The 25610-nt window shown below is 37.5% G+C and overlaps 1 protein-coding gene across 1 annotated transcript; it reads right to left on the bottom strand.

Annotated features, from left to right (window-relative positions):
* Positions 1 to 25610, bottom strand: LOC144436143 (cystathionine gamma-lyase-like). The gene is made up of 9 exons (XM_078124845.1): positions 25296 to 25610; positions 17653 to 17734; positions 8098 to 8303; positions 5556 to 5687; positions 4900 to 5035; positions 4140 to 4292; positions 3021 to 3195; positions 2538 to 2676; positions 1 to 1831 (listed from the first exon to the last, which is right to left on the bottom strand). The coding sequence occupies exons 1-9, from the start codon at positions 25608 to 25610 to the stop codon at positions 1817 to 1819; spliced, it is 1353 nt and encodes a 450-aa protein (XP_077980971.1). The 3' UTR covers positions 1 to 1816.

Below are 25610 nucleotides of genomic sequence, written 5' to 3'. Positions count from 1 at the left end.
TATGATTTGCACACATAATTTATCTACATATATCATCACATGATTTGCATACACAATTTATGTACATATATCATTATTTTCATACATAATTTATGTGCACATATCATTACATGATTTGCATATATGATGTTGATGTATTTGATGATTTGCATCTAACACATTTTATGTGCATACATAAATTCTCGTGTGCATATTACACATTACATACATAATATATCAGACACATGCATCATTTTATGAAATGCATATAACACACATGTGCAAACATCATTCAATCATATGCAAATATTTTATGACATGCATTTATCATTTTATGATTTGCATATCGCACATTTTATGTACGTACATCATTAAATGATTTGCATATAACATATTTTATGTGCATATATAGGATGCACACACATAATACAGGAAGTGTACACATCATTTGCATGTTGTATACATACATCATTACACAATGCATATCATATGATACGATACAGTAAAATTGATCAGTATGGTGGACAATACGTTTCCAATGGACAAGACAGTTGTTGCTTTTAATATCCGGTATTTTATGACCAGGTTGGAATAGTGTATGTGATTTGGATAAAGTGACATATTTTAAAGAAGATATGTAAGAAGATATCAACATGTTCCTAGTCTATGACTAGTTTTTGTTAGGAAACACCTGAAGTCGTACAAATGAATTCAAATGGTTATAACATACAAGGAATACGCCATATTTTAATATAGGAAAGAAAAAAGATTTCATAGTTTGGCCACTAGGAGTGCTCTTCACAATCTACTTGGTGGCAGGAAGTGAGGGCCAGATTAATGAAGTACTGTAGCATAAAGAGAGCACACACTAAGTTACCACTCATTCTCTATGTTCTTCACATAATACTATTTTATTAGCAACTCCCAGTAATCAATATATACCTAACTACTATTGTAATACTCTTGTAACTTCACATACAGTTCATTCACTGCTTCATGCATTGTCATACAATCAGCACCCATGACAAATATTTTAACCCTCGCTTTGCCGAATCTGGTGTGCCCTCTGGTGGGAATGTAACAATATTCAACTCAGAAAACAATACTGAACTTTTGGTCTGTCTTGATCAATGGTCCTTATCAGAACACTAAAATTATAGTCACTAGTTACAATAGATTGATGTTGTTGAATAGATTGATTTACCTGTATGTCATAACATTTGTAATTCATTTGATCTCCCAAGGTGATCAATATTTTGGTCATCAAAGAGCATAAATTGACAAGTAAATATCACCAAACACAGCTATGTGTTCAACTCTATATTGTGTACACAAGGGTGGGCCATTTCATTTCTATGCTTCTCATATGACATTTCACAAATAACTGGTTGACTATCTTTCTACATGATAGTGATACTTTCCATTCATAATCATACTTTTCATATTCTGACTTAGAAATGGCATGTGAAGTCAACATGATACTATGCACATTTTTATTTAGTAAAGGTCAAGAATCTTAGCAATACAAGTCATTTTCACCAGAAATGCCCTGGTCTTTTCAATGGTGAAGATGCGATTTTTTTTCTGGTTTGGTCACAGATGGTGTTGATTTTTTCATTTGCCAGTCAAAATTAAGAAACACAGTGTGATGAGAAACATTGAAACAGAATGGGCTACCCTAATAGATTAAAGATTCACTTGATTACTTTCAAGGTTCATTTACTTTTCTTCATTTTGAGGTGTGTGATATTATATTTCTTTGTATTAATCATAGACCCTACACCAACCGTAGGGTCTTTGTATTAATACACCAGTGTTTCTTCAAGTCAAAGGTAGATTATGCATCAGGAACCTGTCAAAATACAATAAACATTTATCATTGGTACATACCAAAATTGGGGCATTCCAAAATAGGGGCATTCAATTAACAATATCCTACCAAAATAGGGGCATTCAATTAACAATATCATACCAAAATAGGGGCATTCAATTAACAATATCACATTAAAATAGGGGCATTCAATTAACAATATCCTACCAAAATAGGGGCATTCAGTTAACGATATCTTCCCAAAATAGGGGCATTCAATTAACAATATCCTACCAAAATAGGGGCATTCAGTTAACAATATCTTACCAAAATAGGGGCATTCAATTAACAATATCATACCAAAATAGGGGCATTCTATCTAAATGTTTCAGCTTATAATACTGTTCGTTTTATGTCATAATGCCCTAAGTGTGATTCCACAGATTAATACAAATACAAGCTATAATATAAATATATATACTATGAAGATTTGAACCACAACTCTGCCTCAGTCAACCCAGCTGTATAATTGGGAACCAGGTAGGATAGAGGTTGCAATGTGAATGCTTTGATCTTATGCGCTTATGGAGGCTGCAATGGACTGTATGCTCCCCAGGGAGTTGAGGTAGCATAATGGGCCGTTGTGCTGCTATAGATCTATGGGGTAAGTACCTTGAGCTCTAAGGAGAACAGGTGTATTATAAATACATATTACTATTTATATTGTTATTGTTGTTGTTATACTTACAGCTGCATTTAAAGCTGTGTCTATATCCTCAATGAGATCCTCAGTATCTTCAATACCAACAGACAGTCGTATCAAATTATCACTGATACCCAATACTTCACGTTCTGCTTCTGGTACAGATGCATGGGTCATGATTGCACTGCAATAGTTGAGTAAATCTGCATTATTTACATTCAAATGTGTAGTTGCATGTATGTTCAAGCTTGTAAGATTTGTGATCAACCAATCAGATTCATTTGTGTAAATGTCATTACATAATATTAGTCCAATCAGAAGTGGTCACTTAAAACATGACTGATCTCATTCTACAGTGGATCAACTCTTGACATTAGAGAGAAACTTATGGGTGTTAACACAGACTCTGAAAACCCTCTAAGATTCTAAGCTAGGGTGTATATTTTCAAGTTGACTTGTGGGTGTTCACACAGACTTTCAAAACCTCCTAGACTTTGTGCTAGAATGATTATTTTCAAATTTACTTACGGGTGTTCACACAGACTCTCAAAACCTCCAAGACTCTCAGCTAGAGTGAACATTTTCACAGTTTTCAGGAAGGTCTGGGCTTCTTGTAGACCTCCCTTAATACGGAAAGTGATCATTCCACTGTGACCTTTCATCTGTCTATTAGCTAACTCATACTGAGGATGTGATGGTAAACCTGTCAGGAAAACAACAGCAATAACCAGAGTGGTAAAAACAGACTTCATAAGCTTCTTTTTTATTAACTCACTTGAAAATATTACTACATAAAACCTTAATTAAACTATTCTACCAAAGTAAAATGCTATTGTGATGCATATCATCAATAATTCATGCATTTCAATCACACTAAAAATGGTCTTCTGGCATTGTAGCATGGTTGATGGGCATTGTAGCATGGCCTTCTGGCATTGTAGCATGGTTGATGGGCATTGTAGCATGGCCTTCTGGCATTGTAGTATGGTTGATGGCATTGTAGCATGGTTTTCTGGCATTATAGTATGGTTGATGGCATTGTAGCATGGCCTTCTGGCATTGTAGCATGGTCTTCTGGCATTGTAGTATGGTTGATGGCATTGTAGTATGGTTGATGGCATTGTAGCATGGTCTTCTGGCATTGTAGCATGGCCTTCTGGCATTGTATCATGGTCTTCTGGCATTGTAGCATGGTCTTCTGGCATTGTAACATGGTCTTCTGGCATTGTAGCATGGTTGATGGCATTGTAGTATGGTCTTCTGGCATTGTAGTATGGTTGATGGCATTGTAGCATGGTTGATGGCATTGTAACATGGTCTTCTGGCATTGTAGCATGGTCTTCTGGCATTGTAGTATGGCCTTCTGGCATTGTAGCATGGTCTTCTGGCATTGTAGCATGGTTGATGGCATTGTAGTATGGTTGATGGCATTGTAATGTAAACAACTTCTCATCATTTTGACACATACTCTGTTGTCATCCAATCATTTTATATTTAATTATATTCTGATGTCTGAATACCAGGTTTCAGTTCTAACAATAGCAAGTGATCATGGCGTATGCATTCCTTTCAAACATTATCTGTAGGGGGATAATCAGTATTTTGGGGTTTGTTACAGAAACTCTAACACAAATTCAATAACCTCACCTGGGAAGATGACTTCTAGTACCTTGGGATTTTTCTCCAAGAACCTGGCAACAGCGAAGGCATTGCGCTGATGTTCTCGCATTCTTACATGTAAAGTTTTGAGACCACGGTTGGCTAGGAAACAATCAAAGGGTGAAGGTACGGCACCAAGAGCTGCAAATTGAAAAGATGAAAATGAGAAGATAAAAAAGTGCTTAAAGATCAAGCAACAAAACACTGTTGAAAAACTTCTATAAATCATAGGTCATTATTAATTCATTACATTGTACACCATTTTTTGGTTATCTACTCCGAAGTCATTCCTAACGGACAAAGCTCATATATGAGGGGCACAACATTTGGGAAAATGAGAGCTAAATTTTGGTTCTCGATACAAGTCACACAGTAACTTTCAAGAAACTGGCATATAATGTACGACATGTGGCTTAGTTATTTCCTTCTCTTAAGAACAATACTTTTCAGAAGAAAACACATTTACAAAAAAAAAGTATGAGAACTTGAATTTGTTTGTTATCTTTAACTTACCCTACATTAAACACATCACTAACTACATGTACTTTGTGTTAAATGTAAATTTTTGTTCAAACTTTTACTTTAATTAGTATGTCACTACTGCCATATCATCATTTACTATTTTTAAAGACTTTAATCACATGAAACTGATTTTGCAAGGGGTGGTAATGTCTTAATATTTCCAAGAAAAGTATAACTTCTGTCCGTTTTCCAATAATTTAATAGACAAAATAAATTGTTGACTTACCATTTTGAAGGAATCTGAGTCTTTCATGGAGGTCTTCTCTATTTGTTACAGCAACTCCCATGATACAGTCACTGTGGCCATTGATATATTTAGTCACAGAGTTGACACTAATATCAGCACCAAGCTCCAAAGGTCTCTGTTGATAAAGACACACATAGTAGCGTCAATGTATTAGCTGACCACTATACTAGATTAATAAAACAAATATGGTTCTAAAATGAATCAATAATCTTTTGTATCAATACAGGATAGTTCTTTACGTTATAAACCCGTCTCCTAACAAAATAATATGAATATATTCTACAGTTACAGGTTTTGGAGACACTACATCTACATTGTTTGTAATAAGAGGTGCCCAAATTGCCTATACGATTGCCTATATACATGCTATTGGTCGGCATATACACATAGGATTGCCTACAGACATAGTATTGGTCGGCCTATAGGATTGCCTATATACATGCTATTGGTCAGCATATAGGATTGCCTATATACATGCTATTGGTCGGCCTACAGGATTGTCTATATACATGCTATTGGTCGGTTTATAGGATTGCCTATAGACATGCTAGGTTGGCCGATAGGATTGCCTATATACATGCTATAGGTTGGCCGATAGGATTGCCTATAGGTTATTTGAATACAGTGCTCCTTACCTGGAAGTATGGTGTAGCAAATGTGTTATCCACTACAACAAAGACATCTTTACACTGATGAGCAATATCAGAGACAGCTTGGATGTCACAGATCTTCATGGTAGGGTTAGTAGGAGTCTCAATCCATATCATCTGTTGACAAGTTATACAAACATGTCACAAACACTTTTTATAATGGACAGAGTTCTACAGTTTGCTCCCTTGGGTTTTAACACAAGAGATAGCCTTCACAACATGTTGGATGGTTGACCTGGTAAATGCTCTTGCAAGTTCTTATAGTGCAGGGGCATATGGGTTTTCGTGTGAAATGCATGTTAATTTTATGAAACATATATGGTTACGTTCATTATAGGACCACATATAAAAAAATACATGTTGGCAATTTTTATCTTCAAAATTAGTCTGAGGGGGCTAAAATAAAATTTGGCCCCAAGACCCTATTCTTAACCATTGGTTAGGCAATGAAAACCCATGAATCCATGATTATAGTCAACTTCCATTGATATGGCCTTAGCAACAGCCAACAATGCCAGTATATTTTGCAAAGATAACAACATTTTTGGTTAGTCAGGCAAAAAAAATATCAAAACATATATGCAAATATGCCTATCAACAAGACCATGTCCATAGCAACAGTCAGAACATTATGTATATTGTAAAGATAACAACAGTTATTGGTAGGTATATGTAAGGGCGGCCTTAATTATGTTTCTCATGACCCAAACGACCCTAAATGTATTCAATTAGATGAAAAAAAATTGAATTGACGCCCTCTATGGCAGGATTAGGAAAACCATGAGTGTGTATCTGAAAGAAAATTATTGTTTATCGCTGAAATTTGGGCAAATTCAATAAAACAAACAGTTAAAATGTTCCTTCTGACTTTACTTGCCATTTCTAAGTCATTCAGAATGTTAAAATATGATTATGAATTGAAAGTATCACCAACAGGTACTCATAAACTTACTATTTAAAAAAAAATATATTTTTAATTTTTAACAGACTCACAGACCAATCATTTTAAAGACTTTACAATGGCAAACATAGAATTAAGGGCCATATGTGGATAAACATACAAAAATGGACAATGTTACATATGACTGGCCCTAGCAACAAGGCCACACCCATAGCAACTTCCAAATGAGGATATATATTGCAAAGATAATAACAGGGATGGTTAGGCAAGTGGATAAACATTTTAAAAGGACATACATGTGTCTAGTAATAAGACCATGCCAATAACAACAGTAAAATTTTGTTATATGTGAAAAATAACAATTGGGATATATATATATATATATATATATATATATATATATATATATATATATATATATATATATATATATATATATATATATATATATATATATATATATATATATATATATATATATATATATATATATATATATATATATATATATATATATATAAAAATGAAAGAAGACGAGTCTGATATTACATAGTGGAATTACACTACGGACCGTTTCACCCGAAGGATCGTCAGGTGTAATAGTGTGGTTTAATAGTATTCGTTAGCTATACATCCTGCATTATGTACATAACTTGTGTGTGTTCACTGATGGCTGTGTGTACACAAAAAGATTGACAACAAAGGTTGTTGTCAATCTTGCATGTGCATGTGTCACACGTTCTAAAGTAGCTGCCATATTGACTTTTTCCATTGCTCTAGAAAGTATCTCAATTGGTCAAAAGTAGGGGTAAAACATTCTGAAGGTTTCTAAAGGTGTTTTACTGAGTGATGTTTCTTTTCTATCTAATATTTGCAAGAGGTCCAATTTATGTAACTTGTATGCTAATATTGAGAGGTAAAATTTCAAATTTTGTGTAGACCTAAACTTGGACTCTATATCCTGTGTAGAATGTACCTGTCCAGGATTCAATACTACATGTGTAGATACGTATTGAAACCAGATGCCAGATCTGAAAAGGAATATTATTAATGTGTGTATGTACACTTGATTTAAAATGCAAAATTATACAACAGTCTACAAGTTTATAGTCTATGATATTATTGTCCTGTAGTTTATAGTCAAGTTTATAAGTACATTTATACAGATATAAAGTAATCGTACAGTTCACATATTTTAATTTGCCATCAATATACAGAAAACCCATTATTTTACATCATTTATGAAATTGCTGCAAAAATTACCCTTAACATTGAAATAAAAATTGCCAACATATATTTTTTAATTGCTCAGATGATGGGGAACACAATGACATATGTTGGCAAAAATTAACATGAATTTCACACGAAACCCAAAAAACTGCCATACATTGTATGCTACCACTGCACTGAGGGTTTTTTGGATCCATGCATGCGTCATACATGATAAAAGGTTTGCTACCACTGCACTGAGGGTTTTTTGTAGCAATCCACAAAGGCTATTAGGTGCTACTCATAACCTGCAATAATATCATTTATAGACAAAAAATTTGAAATAAATTATACACAGAACAAAATGAAAGCACTACTTCTAACCATGCAATGATAATTAAAATTTTCCTACAGTACCTTTGTATTTGGTTTGATGGCAGCTTTCACATTTTCAGGGTTCCTGCAATCCACAAACGATGTCTGAATACCTAGCTTGGCAACACACTTCTGGAAGTACCTGTTAGTACCACCATATACATCATCCATACTAACAATGTGGTCCCCAGAATTCAGTAAGTGAGTCACATTCAAACCAGCTGCTAAACCAGAACCATACGCCAACCCTACGAATCAAACAAAAATATGTAATGTCACAAATACATTACTTGGCTTGGAACATGTACATGCATTGTTTTGGATCTAAAAATAATAAGCAAGAAAAGACTGCAACAGTGTGGTGGTAATATTTGCCTACAACACTGTTACTCTGCTGTCAGTGTGGTGGTAATATTTGCCTACAACACTGTTACTGTGCTGTCAGTGTGGTGGTAATATTTGCCTACAACACTGTTACTGTGCTGTCAGTGTGGTGGTAATATTTGCCTACAACACTGTTACTGTGCTGTCAGTGTGGTGGTAATATTTGCCTACAACACTGTTACTGTGATGTCAGTGTGGTGGTAATATTTGCCTACAACACTGTTACTCTGCTGTCAGTGTGGTGGTAATATTTGCCTACAACACCGTTACTCTGCTGTCAGTGTGGTGGTAATATTTGCCTACAACACTGTTACTCTGCTGTCAGTGTGGTGGTAATATTTGCCTACAACACTGTTACTGTGCTGTCAGTGTGGTGGTAATATTTGCCTACAACACCGTTACTGTGCTGTCAGTGTGGTGGTAATATTTGCCTACAACACTGTTACTGTGCTGTCAGTGTGGTGGTAATATTTGCCTACAACACCTTTACTGTGCTGTCAGTGTGGTGGTAATATTTGCCTACAAAACCATTTCTGTGCTGTCAGTGTGGTGGTAATATTTGCCTACAACACCTTTACTGTGCTGTCAGTGTGGTGGTAATATTTGCCTACAACACTGTTACTGTGCTGTCAGTGTGGTGGTAATATTTGCCTACAACACTGTTACTGTGCTGTCAGTGTGGTGGTAATATTTGCCTACAACACTGTTACTGTGCTGTCAGTGTGGTGGTAATATTTGCCTACAACACCGTTACTCTGCTGTCAGTGTGGTGGTAATATTTGCCTACAACACTGTTACTCTGCTGTCAGTGTGGTGGTAATATTTGCCTACAAAACCATTTCTGTGCTGTCAGTGTGGTGGTAATATTTGCCTACAACACCTTTACTGTGCTGTCAGTGTGGTGGTAATATTTGCCTACAACACTGTTACTCTGCTGTCAGTGTGGTGGTAATATTTGCCTACAACACTGTTACTGTGCTGTCAGTGTAGTGGTAATATTTGCCTACAACACCTTTACTGTGCTGTCAGTGTGGTGGTAATATTTGCCTACAAAACCGTTACTGTGCTGTCAGTGTGGTGGTAATATTTGCCTACAAAACCGTTACTGTGCTGTCAGTGTGGTGGTAATATTTGCCTACAACACTGTTACTGTGCTGTCAGTGTAGTGGTAATATTTGCCTACAACACCTTTACTGTGCTGTCAGTGTGGTGGTAATATTTGCCTACAAAACCGTTACTGTGCTGTCAGTGTGGTGGTAATATTTGCCTACAAAACCGTTACTGTGCTGTCAGTGTGGTGGTAATATTTGCCTACAACACCGTTACTGTGCTGTCAGTGTGGTGGTAATATTTGCCTACAACACCGTTACTGTGCTGTCAGTGTGGTGGTAATATTTGCCTACAAAACCGTTACTGTGCTGTCAGTGTGGTGGTAATATTTGCCTACAAAACCATTTCTGTGCTGTCAGTGTGGTGGTAATATTTGCCTACAACACCGTTACTGTGCTGTCAGTGTGGTGGTAATATTTGCCTACAACACCGTTACTGTGCTGTCAGTGTGGTGGTAATATTTGCCTACAAAACCATTTCTGTGCTGTCAGTGTGGTGGTAATATTTGCCTACAACACCGTTACTGTGCTGTCAGTGTGGTGGTAATATTTGCCTACAACACTGTTACTGTGCTGTCAGTGTGGTGGTAATATTTGCCAACAACACTGTTACTGTGCTGTCAGTGTGGTGGTAATATTTGCCTACAAAACCGTTACTGTGCTGTCAGTGTGGTGGTAATATTTGCCTACAACACCTTTACTGTGCTGTCAGTGTGGTGGTAATATTTGCCTACAACACTGTTACTGTGCTGTCAGTGTGGTGGTAATATTTGCCTACAAAACCGTTACTGTGCTGTCAGTGTGGTGGTAATATTTGCCTACAACACCTTTACTGTGCTGTCAGTGTGGTGGTAATATTTGCCTACAACACTGTTACTGTGCTGTCAGTGTGGTGGTAATATTTGCCTACAAAACCGTTACTGTGCTGTCAGTGTGGTGGTAATATTTGCCTACAACACTGTTACTGTGCTGTCAGTGTGGTGGTAATATTTGCCAACAACACTGTTACTGTGCTGTCAGTGTGGTGGTAATATTTGCCTACAACACCGTTACTGTGCTGTCAGTGTGGTGGTAATATTTGCCTACAACACCGTTACTGTGCTGTCAGTGTGGTGGTAATATTTGCCTACAAAACCGTTACTGTGCTGTCAGTGTGGTGGTAATATTTGCCTACAAAACCATTTCTGTGCTGTCAGTGTGGTGGTAATATTTGCCTACAACACCTTTACTGTGCTGTCAGTGTGGTGGTAATATTTGCCTACAACACCGTTACTGTGCTGTCAGTGTGGTGGTAATATTTGCCTACAAAACCGTTACTGTGCTGTCAGTGTGGTGGTAATATTTGCCTACAACACTGTTACTGTGCTGTCAGTGTGGTGGTAATATTTGCCTACAACACTGTTACTGTGCTGTCAGTGTGGTGGTAATATTTGCCTACAAAACCGTTACTGTGCTGTCAGTGTGGTGGTAATATTTGCCTACAACACCTTTACTGTGCTGTCAGTGTGGTGGTAATATTTGCCTACAAAACCGTTACTGTGCTGTCAGTGTGGTGGTAATATTTGCCTACAACACCGTTACTGTGCTGTCAGTGTGGTGGTAATATTTGCCTACAACACTGTTACTGTGCTGTCAGTGTGGTGGTAATATTTGCCTACAAAACCATTTCTGTGCTGTCAGTGTGGTGGTAATATTTGCCTACAACACCTTTACTGTGCTGTCAGTGTGGTGGTAATATTTGCCTACAACACCGTTACTCTGCTGTCAGTGTGGTGGTAATATTTGCCTACAACACCGTTACTGTGCTGTCAGTGTGGTGGTAATATTTGCCTACAACACTGTTACTGTGCTGTCAGTGTGGTGGTAATATTTGCCTACAAAACCATTTCTGTGCTGTCAGTGTGGTGGTAATATTTGCCTACAACACCTTTACTGTGCTGTCAGTGTGGTGGTAATATTTGCCTACAACACTGTTACTGTGCTGTCAGTGTGGTGGTAATATTTGCCTACAACACCGTTACTGTGCTGTCAGTGTGGTGGTAATATTTGCCTACAAAACCGTTACTGTGCTGTCAGTGTGGTGGTAATATTTGCCTACAAAACCGTTACTGTGCTGTCAGTGTGGTGGTAATATTTGCCTACAAAACCGTTACTGTGCTGTCAGTGTGGTGGTAATATTTGCCTACAAAACCGTTACTGTGCTGTCAGTGTGGTGGTAATATTTGCCAACAACACTGTTACTGTGCTGTCAGTGTGGTGGTAATATTTGCCAACAACACTGTTACTCTGCTGTCAGTGTGGTGGTAATATTTGCCTACAACACTGTTACTGTGCTGTCAGTGTGGTGGTAATATTTGCCTACAACACCTTTACTGTGCTGTCAGTGTGGTGGTAATATTTGCCTACAACACCTTTACTGTGCTGTCAGTGTGGTGGTAATATTTGCCTACAACACTGTTACTGTGCTGTCAGTGTGGTGGTAATATTTGCCTACAAAACCGTTACTGTGCTGTCAGTGTGGTGGTAATATTTGCCTACAACACTGTTACTCTGCTGTCAGTGTGGTGGTAATATTTGCCTACAACACCGTTACTCTGCTGTCAGTGTGGTGGTAATATTTGCCTACAACACCTTTACTCTGCTGTCAGTGTGGTGGTAATATTTGCCTACAACACCTTTACTGTGCTGTCAGTGTGGTGGTAATATTTGCCTACAAAACCGTTACTGTGCTGTCAGTGTGGTGGTAATATTTGCCTACAACACCTTTACTGTGCTGTCAGTGTGGTGGTAATATTTGCCTACAACACCGTTACTGTGCTGTCAGTGTGGTGGTAATATTTGCCTACAACACCTTTACTGTGATGTCAGTGTGGTGGTAATATTTGCCTACAACACCGTTACTGTGCTGTCAGTGTGGTGGTAATATTTGCCTACAACACCTTTACTGTGCTGTCAGTGTGGTGGTAATATTTGCCTACAACACTGTTACTGTGCTGTCAGTGTGGTGGTAATATTTGCCTACAACACCGTTACTGTGCTGTCAGTGTGGTGGTAATATTTGCCTACAACACCGTTACTGTGCTGTCAGTGTGGTGGTAATATTTGCCTACAACACCGTTACTGTGCTGTCAGTGTGGTGGTAATATTTGCCTACAACACCGTTACTGTGCTGTCAGTGTGGTGGTAATATTTGCCTACAAAACCGTTACTGTGCTGTCAGTGTGGTGGTAATATTTGCCTACAAAACCATTTCTGTGCTGTCAGTGTGGTGGTAATATTTGCCTACAACACCTTTACTGTGCTGTCAGTGTGGTGGTAATATTTGCCTACAACACTGTTACTCTGCTGTCAGTGTGGTGGTAATATTTGCCTACAACACTATTATTGTGCTGTCAGTGTGGTGGTAATATTTGCCTACAACACTGTTACTGTGCTGTCAGTGTGGTGGTAATATTTGCCTACAACACCTTTACTGTGCTGTCAGTGTGGTGGTAATATTTGCCTACAACACTGTTACTCTGCTGTCAGTGTGGTGGTAATATTTGCCTACAACACCGTTACTCTGCTGTCAGTGTGGTGGTAATATTTGCCTACAACACCGTTACTGTGCTGTCAGTGTGGTGGTAATATTTGCCTACAACACCGTTACTGTGCTGTCAGTGTGGTGGTAATATTTGCCTACAACACTGTTACTGTGCTGTCAGTGTGGTGGTAATATTTGCCTACAACACTGTTACTGTGCTGTCAGTGTGGTGGTAATATTTGCCTACAACACTGTTACTGTGCTGTCAGTGTGGTGGTAATATTTGCCTACAACACTGTTACTGTGCTGTCAGTGTGGTGGTAATATTTGCCTACAACACTGTTACTCTGCTGTCAGTGTGGTGGTAATATTTGCCTACAACACTGTTACTGTGCTGTCAGTGTGGTGGTAATATTTGCCTACAACACTGTTACTGTGCTGTCAGTGTGGTGGTAATATTTGCCTACAACACTGTTACTGTGCTGTCAGTGTGGTGGTAATATTTGCCTACAAAACCATTATTGTGCTGTCAGTGTGGTGGTAATATTTGCCTACAACACTGTTACTGTGCTGTCAGTGTGGTGGTAATATTTGCCTACAACACCGTTACTGTGCTGTCAGTGTGGTGGTAATATTTGCCTACAACACTGTTACTGTGCTGTCAGTGTGGTGGTAATATTTGCCTACAAAACCATTACTGTGCTGTCAGTGTGGTGGTAATATTTGCCTACAACACTATTATTGTGCTGTCAGTGTGGTGGTAATATTTGCCTACAACACTGTTACTGTGCTGTCAGTGTGGTGGTAATATTTGCCTACAAAACCGTTACTGTGCTGTCAGTGTGGTGGTAATATTTGCCTACAACACCGTTACTCTGCTGTCAGTGTGGTGGTAATATTTGCCTACAACACCGTTACTCTGCTGTCAGTGTGGTGGTAATATTTGCCTACAACACCGTTACTGTGCTGTCAGTGTGGTGGTAATATTTGCCTACAAAACCGTTACTGTGCTGTCAGTGTGGTGGTAATATTTGCCTACAACACCGTTACTGTGCTGTCAGTGTGGTGGTAATATTTGCCTACAACACTGTTACTGTGCTGTCAGTGTGGTGGTAATATTTGCCTACAACACCTTTACTGTGCTGTCAGTGTGGTGGTAATATTTGCCTACAACACTGTTACTGTGCTGTCAGTGTAGTGGTAATATTTGCCTACAACACTGTTACTGTGGTGGTAATATTTGCCTACAACACCGTTACTGTGCTGTCAGTGTGGTGGTAATATTTGCCTACAACACTGTTACTGTGCTGTCAGTGTAGTGGTAATATTTGCCTACAACACTGTTACTGTGGTGGTAATATTTGCCTACAACACCGTTACTGTGCTGTCAGTGTGGTGGTAATATTTGCCTACAAAACCGTTACTGTGCTGTCAGTGTGGTGGTAATATTTGCCTACAACACTGTTACTGTGCTGTCAGTGTAGTGGTAATATTTGCCTACAACACTGTTACTGTGGTGGTAATATTTGCCTACAACACCTTTACTGTGCTGTCAGTGTGGTGGTAATATTTGCCTACAACACTGTTACTGTGCTGTCAGTGTAGTGGTAATATTTGCCTACAACACTGTTACTGTGGTGGTAATATTTGCCTACAACACTGTTACTGTGGTGGTAATATTTGCCTACAACACCGTTACTGTGGTGGTAATATTTGCCTACAACACCGTTACTGTGCTGTCAGTGTGGTGGTAATATTTGCCTACAACACTATTATTGTGCTGTCAGTGTGGTGGTAATATTTGCCTACAACACTATTATTGTGCTGTCAGTGTGGTGGTAATATTTGCCTACAACACTGTTACTGTGCTGTCAGTGTGGTGGTAATATTTGCCTACAACACTATTATTGTGCTGTCAGTGTGGTGGTAATATTTGCCTACAACACTATTATTGTGCTGTCAGTGTGGTGGTAATATTTGCCTACAACACTATTATTGTGCTGTCAGTGTGGTGGTAATATTTGCCTACAACACTGTTACTGTGGTGGTAATATTTGCCTACAACACCGTTACTGTGCTGTCAGTGTGGTGGTAATATTTGCCTACAACACTATTATTGTGCTGTCAGTGTGGTGGTAATATTTGCCAACAACACTGTTACTCTGCTGTCAGTGTGGTGGTAATATTTGCCTACAACACTGTTACTGTGGTGTCAGTGTGGTGGTAATATTTGCCTACAACACCTTTACTGTGGTGTCAGTGTGGTGGTAATATTTGCCTACAACACCTTTACTGTGCTGTCAGTGTGGTGGTAATATTTGCCTACAACACTGTTACTCTGCTGTCAGTGTGGTGGTAATATTTGCCAACAACACTGTTACTGTGCTGTCAGTGTGGTGGTAATATTTGCCTACAACACTGTTACTGTGCTGTCAGTGTGGTGGTAATATTTGCCTACAACACTGTTACTGTGCTGTCAGTGTGGTGGTAATATTTGCCTACAAAACCATTTCTGTGCTGTCAGTGTGGTGGTAATATTTGCCTACAAAACCGTTACTCTGCTGTCAGTGTGGTGGTAATATTTGCCTACAACACTGTTACTGTGCTGTCAGTGTGGTGGTAATATTTGCCTACAAAACTGTTACTGTGCTGTCAGTGTGGTGGTAATATTTGCCTACAACACTGTTACTGTGCTGTCAGTGTGGTGGTAATATTTGCCTACAACACTGTTACTCTGCTGTCAGTGTGGTGGTAATATTTGCCTACAAAACCGTTACTCTGCTGTCAGTGTGGTGGTAATATTTGCCTACAACACTGTTACTCTGCTGTCAGTGTGGTGGTAATATTTGCCTACAACACTGTTACTCTGCTGTCAGTGTGGTGGTAATATTTGCCTACAACACTGTTACTCTGCTGTCAGTGTGGTGGTAATATTTGCCTACAACACCGTTACTGTGCTGTCAGTGTGGTGGTAATATTTGCCTACAACACCGTTACTGTGCTGTCAGTGTGGTGGTAATATTTGCCTACAACACCGTTACTGTGCTGTCAGTGTGGTGGTAATATTTGCCTACAACACTGTTACTCTGCTGTCAGTGTGGTGGTAATATTTGCCTACAACACCGTTACTGTGCTGTCAGTGTGGTGGTAATATTTGCCTACAACACCGTTACTGTGCTGTCAGTGTGGTGGTAATATTTGCCTACAACACTGTTACTCTGCTGTCAGTGTGGTGGTAATATTTGCCTACAACACCTTTACTGTGCTGTCAGTGTGGTGGTAATATTTGCCTACAACACTGTTACTGTGCTGTCAGTGTAGTGGTAATATTTGCCTACAAAACCATTATTGTGCTGTCAGTGTGGTGGTAATATTTGCCTACAACACTGTTACTGTGCTGTCAGTGTGGTGGTAATATTTGCCTACAAAACCGTTACTGTGCTGTCAGTGTGGTGGTAATATTTGCCTACAACACTGTTACTCTGCTGTCAGTGTGGTGGTAATATTTGCCTACAACACTGTTACTGTGCTGTCAGTGTGGTGGTAATATTTGCCTACAAAACCATTACTGTGCTGTCAGTGTGGTGGTAATATTTGCCTACAAAACCATTACTGTGCTGTCAGTGTGGTGGTAATATTTGCCTACAACACTGTTACTCTGCTGTCAGTGTGGTGGTAATATTTGCCTACAAAACCATTACTGTGCTGTCAGTGTGGTGGTAATATTTGCCTACAAAACCATTACTGTGCTGTCAGTGTGGTGGTAATATTTGCCTACAACACTGTTACTCTGCTGTCAGTGTGGTGGTAATATTTGCCTACAACACCGTTACTGTGCTGTCAGTGTGGTGGTAATATTTGCCTACAACACCTTTACTGTGCTGTCAGTGTGGTGGTAATATTTGCCTACAACACCGTTACTCTGCTGTCAGTGTGGTGGTAATATTTGCCTACAAAACCGTTACTGTGCTGTCAGTGTGGTGGTAATATTTGCCTACAACACCGTTACTGTGCTGTAGTGTTAGTAATGCTGTTGAGTTAAACATGTATCACCTTTGAAGACTAAAATATGGTAGACAAGTGATTTATATCTGTGTAGCACTGTAGCACTGTAGTGTGAAAGTTGAAACTAGCACTATTGTGTTATACTGCACAGCTATTGTTAAAACTGCAGCACTGTTCTGTTAAACTGCATCACTGTGATGTGAAATTGCAGTACTGTACATATACGTTGTAAGTGTCATGATGAATTGCAGCACTGTTGTGTTTAAACTGCATCACTTATGTTAAAACTGCAGCACTGTTGCATGAAACTATTACTCATGTCAAAGTGCATCTCTTGTATTACACTATAGCATTGCTGTGTTAAATTGCAGCACTGTCGAGTCAAACTGCAGCACTGTTGTGGCACTTGGACTAAAAGTGCATGTACTAGAGAACACTAATAGAAGTGGATAGTTACAAGTGTAAAACTATGCCCATACAATGTACATACACATGTACCTGTAGTGTACTGGTACATTTCTGATTTTCTGAGTAGTACATATTCACCATGACACAGTCACACTTTACACTACTTACCGTATTTACCACCTTCCACAGCTGCAATACATTCCTCAAAAGCATTCCTAGTTGGGTTTCCACTACGACCATACTCAAAACCCTGTACAAAGACAAAACAATGAATTTACATCTGTGTTGAAATGATAAAATAATCAACATTAACTTACAAATAGTTAGTATCTATTCCTCTGAAAAACCATACAAACTTCACTCGATGTGCATTTGTACGATCATGTACATGTACATTTGTATATTTAAATAAATTATGACAAGAGTGAATGTCGATCAGTTGAATAAACCAATCAGAATCATAACAAGATTGATTGTCAGTTGAATAAACCAATCAGAGTTGTGTCCAAAATTGTCTATGGAGTGATAATCCTCAGGAGATACATGTACATCCATAATAATCTACAACTGACTTTTATGAAAGTTTTTCAGCATGATATGAACATGTGCTTTCACCCCGACATTTGCACCCTTCCTGTGCAAAATGTCCAAGCTGATTGGCATGTCAATAAACAAATCATTGTTAAGGAAAAAATTGACTGGCAGTCTATCCACCAACTAATAGCCAAACTGATTGGCAGGCTATCCATCAATCAATCAATATTATGGCAGTCACCAGTAATATGTTGTATACAGTACAATCACCAGTAATATGTTGTACACAGTACAATCACCAGTAATATGTTGTACACACTACAATCAACTCTAATGACCCTCCCCAATAAGTTAGGATGTCCTCAAGTGTGGATCACAATACTTATGCAGCTCAAACATTGCTATTTGAAGATTATGTTTTGATTTCAAAGATATATAAATTATCAAAGTCTTGGCTAAAATTACATGTACAATCGTCATGTATGTATGTTAGCCACTATTGGTACAATGTAGGCCTGGTGGAAAATAGACAATGTAGGCCTGGTGGAAAATAGACAATGTAGGCCTGGTGGAAAATAGACAATGTAGGCCTGGTGGAAAATAGACAATGTAGGCCTGGTGGAAAATAGACACCGGCAGAGAAAATACATAGCACTTCAGCTGGTCAGTGATTCAGCAATTTTCCTTCATTGTGTAGCCATGTCAAGTGACAGGCAGTCATTTATCACAGTTAGTCCCACGGACTCTTAACCAACAAACATCAACTTCAAAACAGGGTGTACTATAAACTACCATGTATCCATCCAGTAAAACTGTGTCCTTGACCTACAAAATTTAAACTTTGGTTACCTGCTGCACTATAAACAGATCACAGACAGACTCCTATTTTAAATCTTTTATATTGATAAATATTTCATGAATACGATGATTTTAAAACAATTTTTTGACAAGAAGTCATCAATAATAATGAATTCTATCATTTCAATCTAAAAAAGAATTGGAATTTAAACAAAAATTTGAAGAAAAGAATTTGTATAATGGATTTTGGTGGGAAAGTGTTTTGTATGGTGTTACATAATGTAACTTTACTACTGTGTACCCTTTCAATTCATTCATGTATTAACAGGATGTATAATGTACATGGGACAGTGAGTATTAATTGTTGATCTAAAATCATTGCAAATTACTTCAGACAACATGTACATTGTAGTTACACATTGGCAATGCAAAGTTCAACACATGCTCTTACAGAAAATATGGAATATATATCCTGGTTATTCTAAGTCATAACAATATACATTGTACAAGGTTAGTCCTGCTTGCATATGGAGTAAGTCGTCCCTTCCTTCTCCATCCTAAGTAAAAGTATACTGACTCCGTAAGGGACAGTTTTGTTGACATCATACATGTACGATACAATGTACAGTGACTATGCGCAGTTCTATAATAAAATGAATTGTTAACATTAAATAATGCAACAAAAAGATCAACTTTGATAAACTTGAATTACAATTGAATAATTAGATGGAGTAGACTAGACGCCAAAATTGACGTCTTTTTTCACGTTTCGTCTACCATGCACGCACTGTCGCGACCTCTGACCTGCGAGCTGACGTGTACAAAACACTGAACTTACGGGAAATTGGGACATCTATCTGCCACAGAAGCCTTAGTAAACCAAATTTTATGGGACAGGTGTGACTTTCATTTGTTGATGGGTTAGATTAATAGAAACAAAATGAGTACATGTGTATTTTGATTGTGAAAAAGCCGTGTAGGGGATCGTGTTGCATGACACATGTTAATGTTGGGCACTGAATCAATGAGTGATCACTGGCATGGCATGGGCACGATAGATGGCCAATGCATGTGCGCCCGGTCAGAGATGAAGACTGAACTTGCTGTGCAAATCAGAAAATAAGTACAGTGCATGTGGTTAAAGCATCCTAACATTGACATTCTTGATAGTTTTAGTTCAAAATTTCTGAGTTTCAAGGACACCTAATGTCAGCTTTCCCAAACAAGTTTACAATATGTAACTAATGTTGTCATTTGATATAGCAGGACAAAATCATTATTTATACACAGCCAGTAATGGTAATTATTGAAAAATATATCATTTTAACCCTTTCATGACACGAGTTTTAAATAATATGGGGACCCAATTTATATGAATATTTTCATAATTACAATAATATTACTCTATTAGGAAGTAACATTTCTTTAATTCCAGTCTAAAATGAAGTTGATATATGCCAAAAACTTACATAAAACAAGAATTTTGTCCAAACAATTTTGGAGGGAATGTTTTCAGTATTGAAGGGGTTAAAGTTTGTTTGACTGTATTATTTGTACGTTTTTCATTGGGCTGGGTTTAACTGATTCACCGAGTCCAACGACTGTTAAAACTAGGGCATAATACAGCTGTTCACAAAGCTGTGAAGTTTTCAGGTGACATCATCATTTTTTAGCTTTGCCAACAATCATGAGATATGGACTCAGGTCACATGATTTCCTAATAATACATGTAGTATTATAATATGCCATATATTGTTGTTACAATAGCTTTTGCGAATCTTTTTCTAACACATTCATTACAGTATTAGAAATATGGGTTGACATCGTTGATGTAGTCACCAATATATACAATGTATTACAACTGACGACATCACACAGTGGATGAACGGAACCTGTTACAAACAGGGAAAGTAAACAATGAATTTGGATTAATAACATTTGGCTCAGCACTTTGGAAGAGTGGAGACAGTATTGTATTACACAATACAGTTTGATAAGAACACTTTTATGGCCTCTTTATGCTAGGGGAACTTCTTATTTGTTTGTGAACATGAACTATAATGTAAAGAGGCCATACAACTGTTCTTAATATCAAATGATGAAATGCAGCATAAGTGTCTGTTCTTCCAACATGCTGCATGCCAAGTATTATTAATCCAATTCAGTTGTTTACTTTCCCTGTTTGTAACAGGTACATATGCACCGTTTATCAATGGTCTGATGTCAGCAGTTATATATAGTTGTGGGCAACAGTCAATGAAATGGATATAGAGACGTTCTCAATCTGACACCAACAAACAGATAACACTCTTTTACCTTACCCTCTTTTATTATAAGGCCTTGCAAACCAAGTTAACATACATGTAATGAATATTACATTCAACTGTTCAATTTAAAGATGACCACTGTGGAGTATGATATCAATTAAAAATATGAGTATTGATATCAACACAATAATTAAATCAAGCTGATATTTCACTGTATTAACTGATACTGGTACATCAATGCATGGATACACTAACATATCAAATTTATATACAAAATGTATGTGGGTACCAGGTACATAAAATGTACACATATATGTAATTTACCAAATACCATTCCATATCTTGCTGTGAGAGGTTAACATAATTCTCTAGATTTATGAATGATATCAAAATTACCACCACAGAGGTTGCAATTTTTGCTTAACTAGAACAACAAAGTATATCATGAACATTTTTGTACATTTAATGGAATACAGTATGCAAAACAAAGACGCACTCAGTTTTCAGCTGTAGGTTATATAAGTTTGAATATATCACTGAGTGATATGCAAATAGTAAACATTACATCAATGATCATACTAAAGAGCAAACACGCACTCTGATTGGATGATAAAGATGCTATAGTGTGTTGTCCTTGTACCAAGTTTGAAAGAAATTGGTCCAGTCAATTCTGAGAAATAGATCCGGATGCACGGACAGACAGACAGATGGACACACAGATGGCTGGAACCCTATCTATATGTCACCCCCCCCCCCCCCCAACTAAAATCTGGGGAAAGTAATGGCAGTTTTGAACATTTTGAGTCATACATGTACTACTAGCACAACAGAACCAGTGATGCATACACACATTGTTGTGACATCGATGTGCGTTGCCATCAAATAGAACAACCAGAGTATATATTCCATATTTTTTGTTCAACTTGGTTCATGCATGGTATAATTCACGATACTTACATAAATGTTGTATTCTATCTTATTAGAGGGTCAAAATAGAACAAGAATTTTGACTTCATATTAAATTGATTTTGTAGCCATTTACAAATGAACTTATGGGACTACACATCTACATATGTATAGTAATAAATGTACATGTATTGTGTGGGGGAAAGAATTCATGGTGTCAACCAAGTAACTGAATGTCTGGTCAGTGTTTTTGCTAAGGCTAAGGAATCCTGTAACAGATACGGAGAAAGGGGAAGAAATGGCAGTATTTCCCCCATAGAGTCTATGGTAATTTTGTTTGGGAACCCAGGTAAAATGGCATGGGAACCCTGGTAGATTTTACCTACTTACTGCACTTAGCAAAAACACTGGTGTTACTAATTGATACACCTACATTGTAGGTGGTAATAGTCTAGTTCAGACTTCAACATTTTGATGTTTATCCACACCAGATGGCCAGTTTCTGTGTGTAATTTTCTGATGCAACCTGTTATCTTTTTGGGTTACATGTACATGTACTGACTAATGACAGTAATGTGACGCAAATTCCTAGACTAAGTTTTTGCATGATGATATAAAGTAAATACATTTATTTGAATTTATTTCATAAGATTAGGAGGCATACTGGGGAACAATATCTAAGTACAAGTATGCCATTACAATTACACATATATGTATAATTGTAACTAACATCTTATGTATTATCATATGGTTTATAAAGGTTTTGTCAAATTTGTGATGCTACATGTAGTGTTAAACTTACAGAGAACAAGATGCATTTCCTAATTACTTAGCTGTGTTAATCATTGCTTTTACTTGGACTTACACTATGACTTTGCACCCTCTGTGCATTTGTGTAGCTCCCTGATATAACCAAGTGTTCCCAATCGGTGTCTTGTAAAACCTGTACTATACTTTTCATCACATCGATTCTAAATTCATAAAATGTATCGAACATTCTCTTCATACATGCATGTTACTAGGTGGGATTACCCCAAGATAAAAGATTTCATGACATCATAAAACTTCCACACCTATCTAATCAATACTTTTTGAGTTATTGTAGCTACACAATTGTATTTTTTACCAAAAGTCCCACTTTTTCTGACCTAATTTGCATGTCACTTGTCAGATCAATTTGACCTGAACAAACAAAACAGATGACATTACAAGTGAAGTCCCAACCAAGTTTCAAAACAATCTGCCAAGTAGTAATTTGCTTATCACTTTCCAGATTATTTTGTCTCCAACAAATCATTAACAAGACATTACTACATGTAGTAAAATACATGTACATTATATTCACCAAATTTTAAACAATCTGCTGAGCAGTTTTGGAAGTTTTTATTTTTCAGTTAATTTGTATATCACTTTCTAGATCACTTCGACTTGAACAAATCAATATCAAGCCATCCCACCGCTGTGCGGCTTATGAATGATTCGTAAACTTTTTGAGTGATGATGATTGTCTTAGTATCGTTCTGTGTCTCTGCATATATTGTTTTGTATATTTGTTTGTATTTTTTGATATATTGATGTATTGTATTTGAGCCACACCTTTAATTGCCCATGTCTGGGATGAATAAAGTTCTATTGAATTGAATTGAATTGAATTGAATTACTAGTAACTTCAATCAAAAATCACATTTTTTCTACTGATCTGGTCATTTCGCTTTGAATAATCTCTCACTAAATATCAAAACAATCGGCCCAGCAGTTTTTAAGTTTAAGTCCTTCGTTCACACACACACACACACACACACACACACACACACACACACACACACGCACGTGCGCACACACACAAACACACACACACACACACACACACACATACATGTACACATACACACAGATGGACAAGCATCGCATCATGCCATAAGCACTACTGAACCTTACATGTATACTTCAGTTGTACTAAAAACAGGCTTTGTAGAGTTATTAACATCTGTAGTAAAATCATTGGTGTACAACAGACTAACGTTGTCAAGTTGTACGAAAAACAAGTTTTGAGCAAAGCCAAGACCATATACTTTAGCAATAATCAGCACCCACTTCACCAGGAATTTGAAGTTTACCACCCTAACAGAGCTATAAATGTACATGTAAATATTCATTCATTCTGACAGCAATTTCTTTACTAAACCATGTCAGGTATGATTAGCATGTATGTACATGTAATTTTTTGTTTTGTTATTTTAATTTATCTGCTTTTGTTTTCATTTGTCATTCTTTCTTGGTTTTTGACTATATTCATTGTACACATTTTAATGTATATTGTAACCCTGTTTTAAATATTTTTCATGCATGGCTCTATTCTCTTCTCTCACACAAATAATTACCCATGTTGGGACAATAAAGATCTATGTATTGTATTGTATTGTATTGTATTGTATTGTATTGTATTGTATTGTATTTATTGTATTGTATTGTATTGTATTGTATTGTATTGTATTGTATTATATATATATATATATATTTGCTTTAGACTAGATGATTCCAAAAATTGCAAGAAAGTATTTTACAATTAATTCATACATTCACAGATTCATTCTGACTTTAGGTCTATCAAGCCTCTAATTCTACGTAAGTTAAACTGTGTGGTATTAGTGTTGGAAATTGCAAGTTTATACTACATTAATATTTTACAGTTGCATGGTAGTAGTTGGATGGGTGGTGGGAATTTGGGCGGGTGGGAGGGGGGTCAGTCACTAAGCTGATGCAACAGTAATTTGTAAATAAAGCTACATGTATGTATTTTATCAAGGTGACAGTTGTGTAAAGGGTGGAACATTACTGGAGTAACTAAAAAACTACACACAAGCTACAAATGGACCAATCACCTAACGGGATTTGGCCCATACCACACCACACCTCCCAGACAGGTGACTTGAACTTTGAATTCATTTTAGGCTAATATTATGTTGAAGTTAATCATATTCACATAAATTAACCTATTAATATCAGATAGTCACAAATAATTTTTGAAGCCAAACCATTCTGTCATTTGATTTCCAAATTTTACTTTCAGTTTCTGTGGCGTGAGTCATTGAGAACGATGTCCCCACGATCTACCGTCCAAAATATTAACCAACACGATCTCTTTTTGCTGTGGAGCACTTTGTTTTGTAGTGTACATAGTAATTTATCAAAGTTTTCGTAGTTACTGAACCATGTCAATGTGCTGACTACGTACATGTACATGTGATTTGGCATATGCTCTCAGTTCAGCAAATAATCCATTGAATGTACACAACTCGTACTCACCGCGTGTTGACCGGGTCCTGCCTGCTTGAAAGTCGTCGACATTGATATTGGTGGTACTACGGCCCTGGAGTTCCATTTTTCAGGTTCTTGGCCAGTATGTAAGGCTTGAGTAGCGAAGTGTGGGAATGTTGTGTACGCTGGTTGTTCTGCCATACTTGCTTTTGTGGACGCTGGGATTGACTGGGAATTTAGGCGGCTGTAAAGGGTATCCCTAACGCGTTTGGAATTTGCTACGCGTGCAATAATCGGATGTGCGACTGTCGGTGATGGCACGAGTCTGTGGCTTGGACGTGCGATTAATCGTCGTAGTATCAT

This window comes from Glandiceps talaboti, chromosome 6 (assembly GCF_964340395.1).
Source record: "Glandiceps talaboti chromosome 6, keGlaTala1.1, whole genome shotgun sequence".
Classification (NCBI taxonomy): Eukaryota; Metazoa; Hemichordata; class Enteropneusta; family Spengelidae; genus Glandiceps; species Glandiceps talaboti.
The sequence above is the reverse complement of the archived record's forward strand: the minus strand, read 5'-3'. Positions and strand labels throughout refer to the sequence as shown.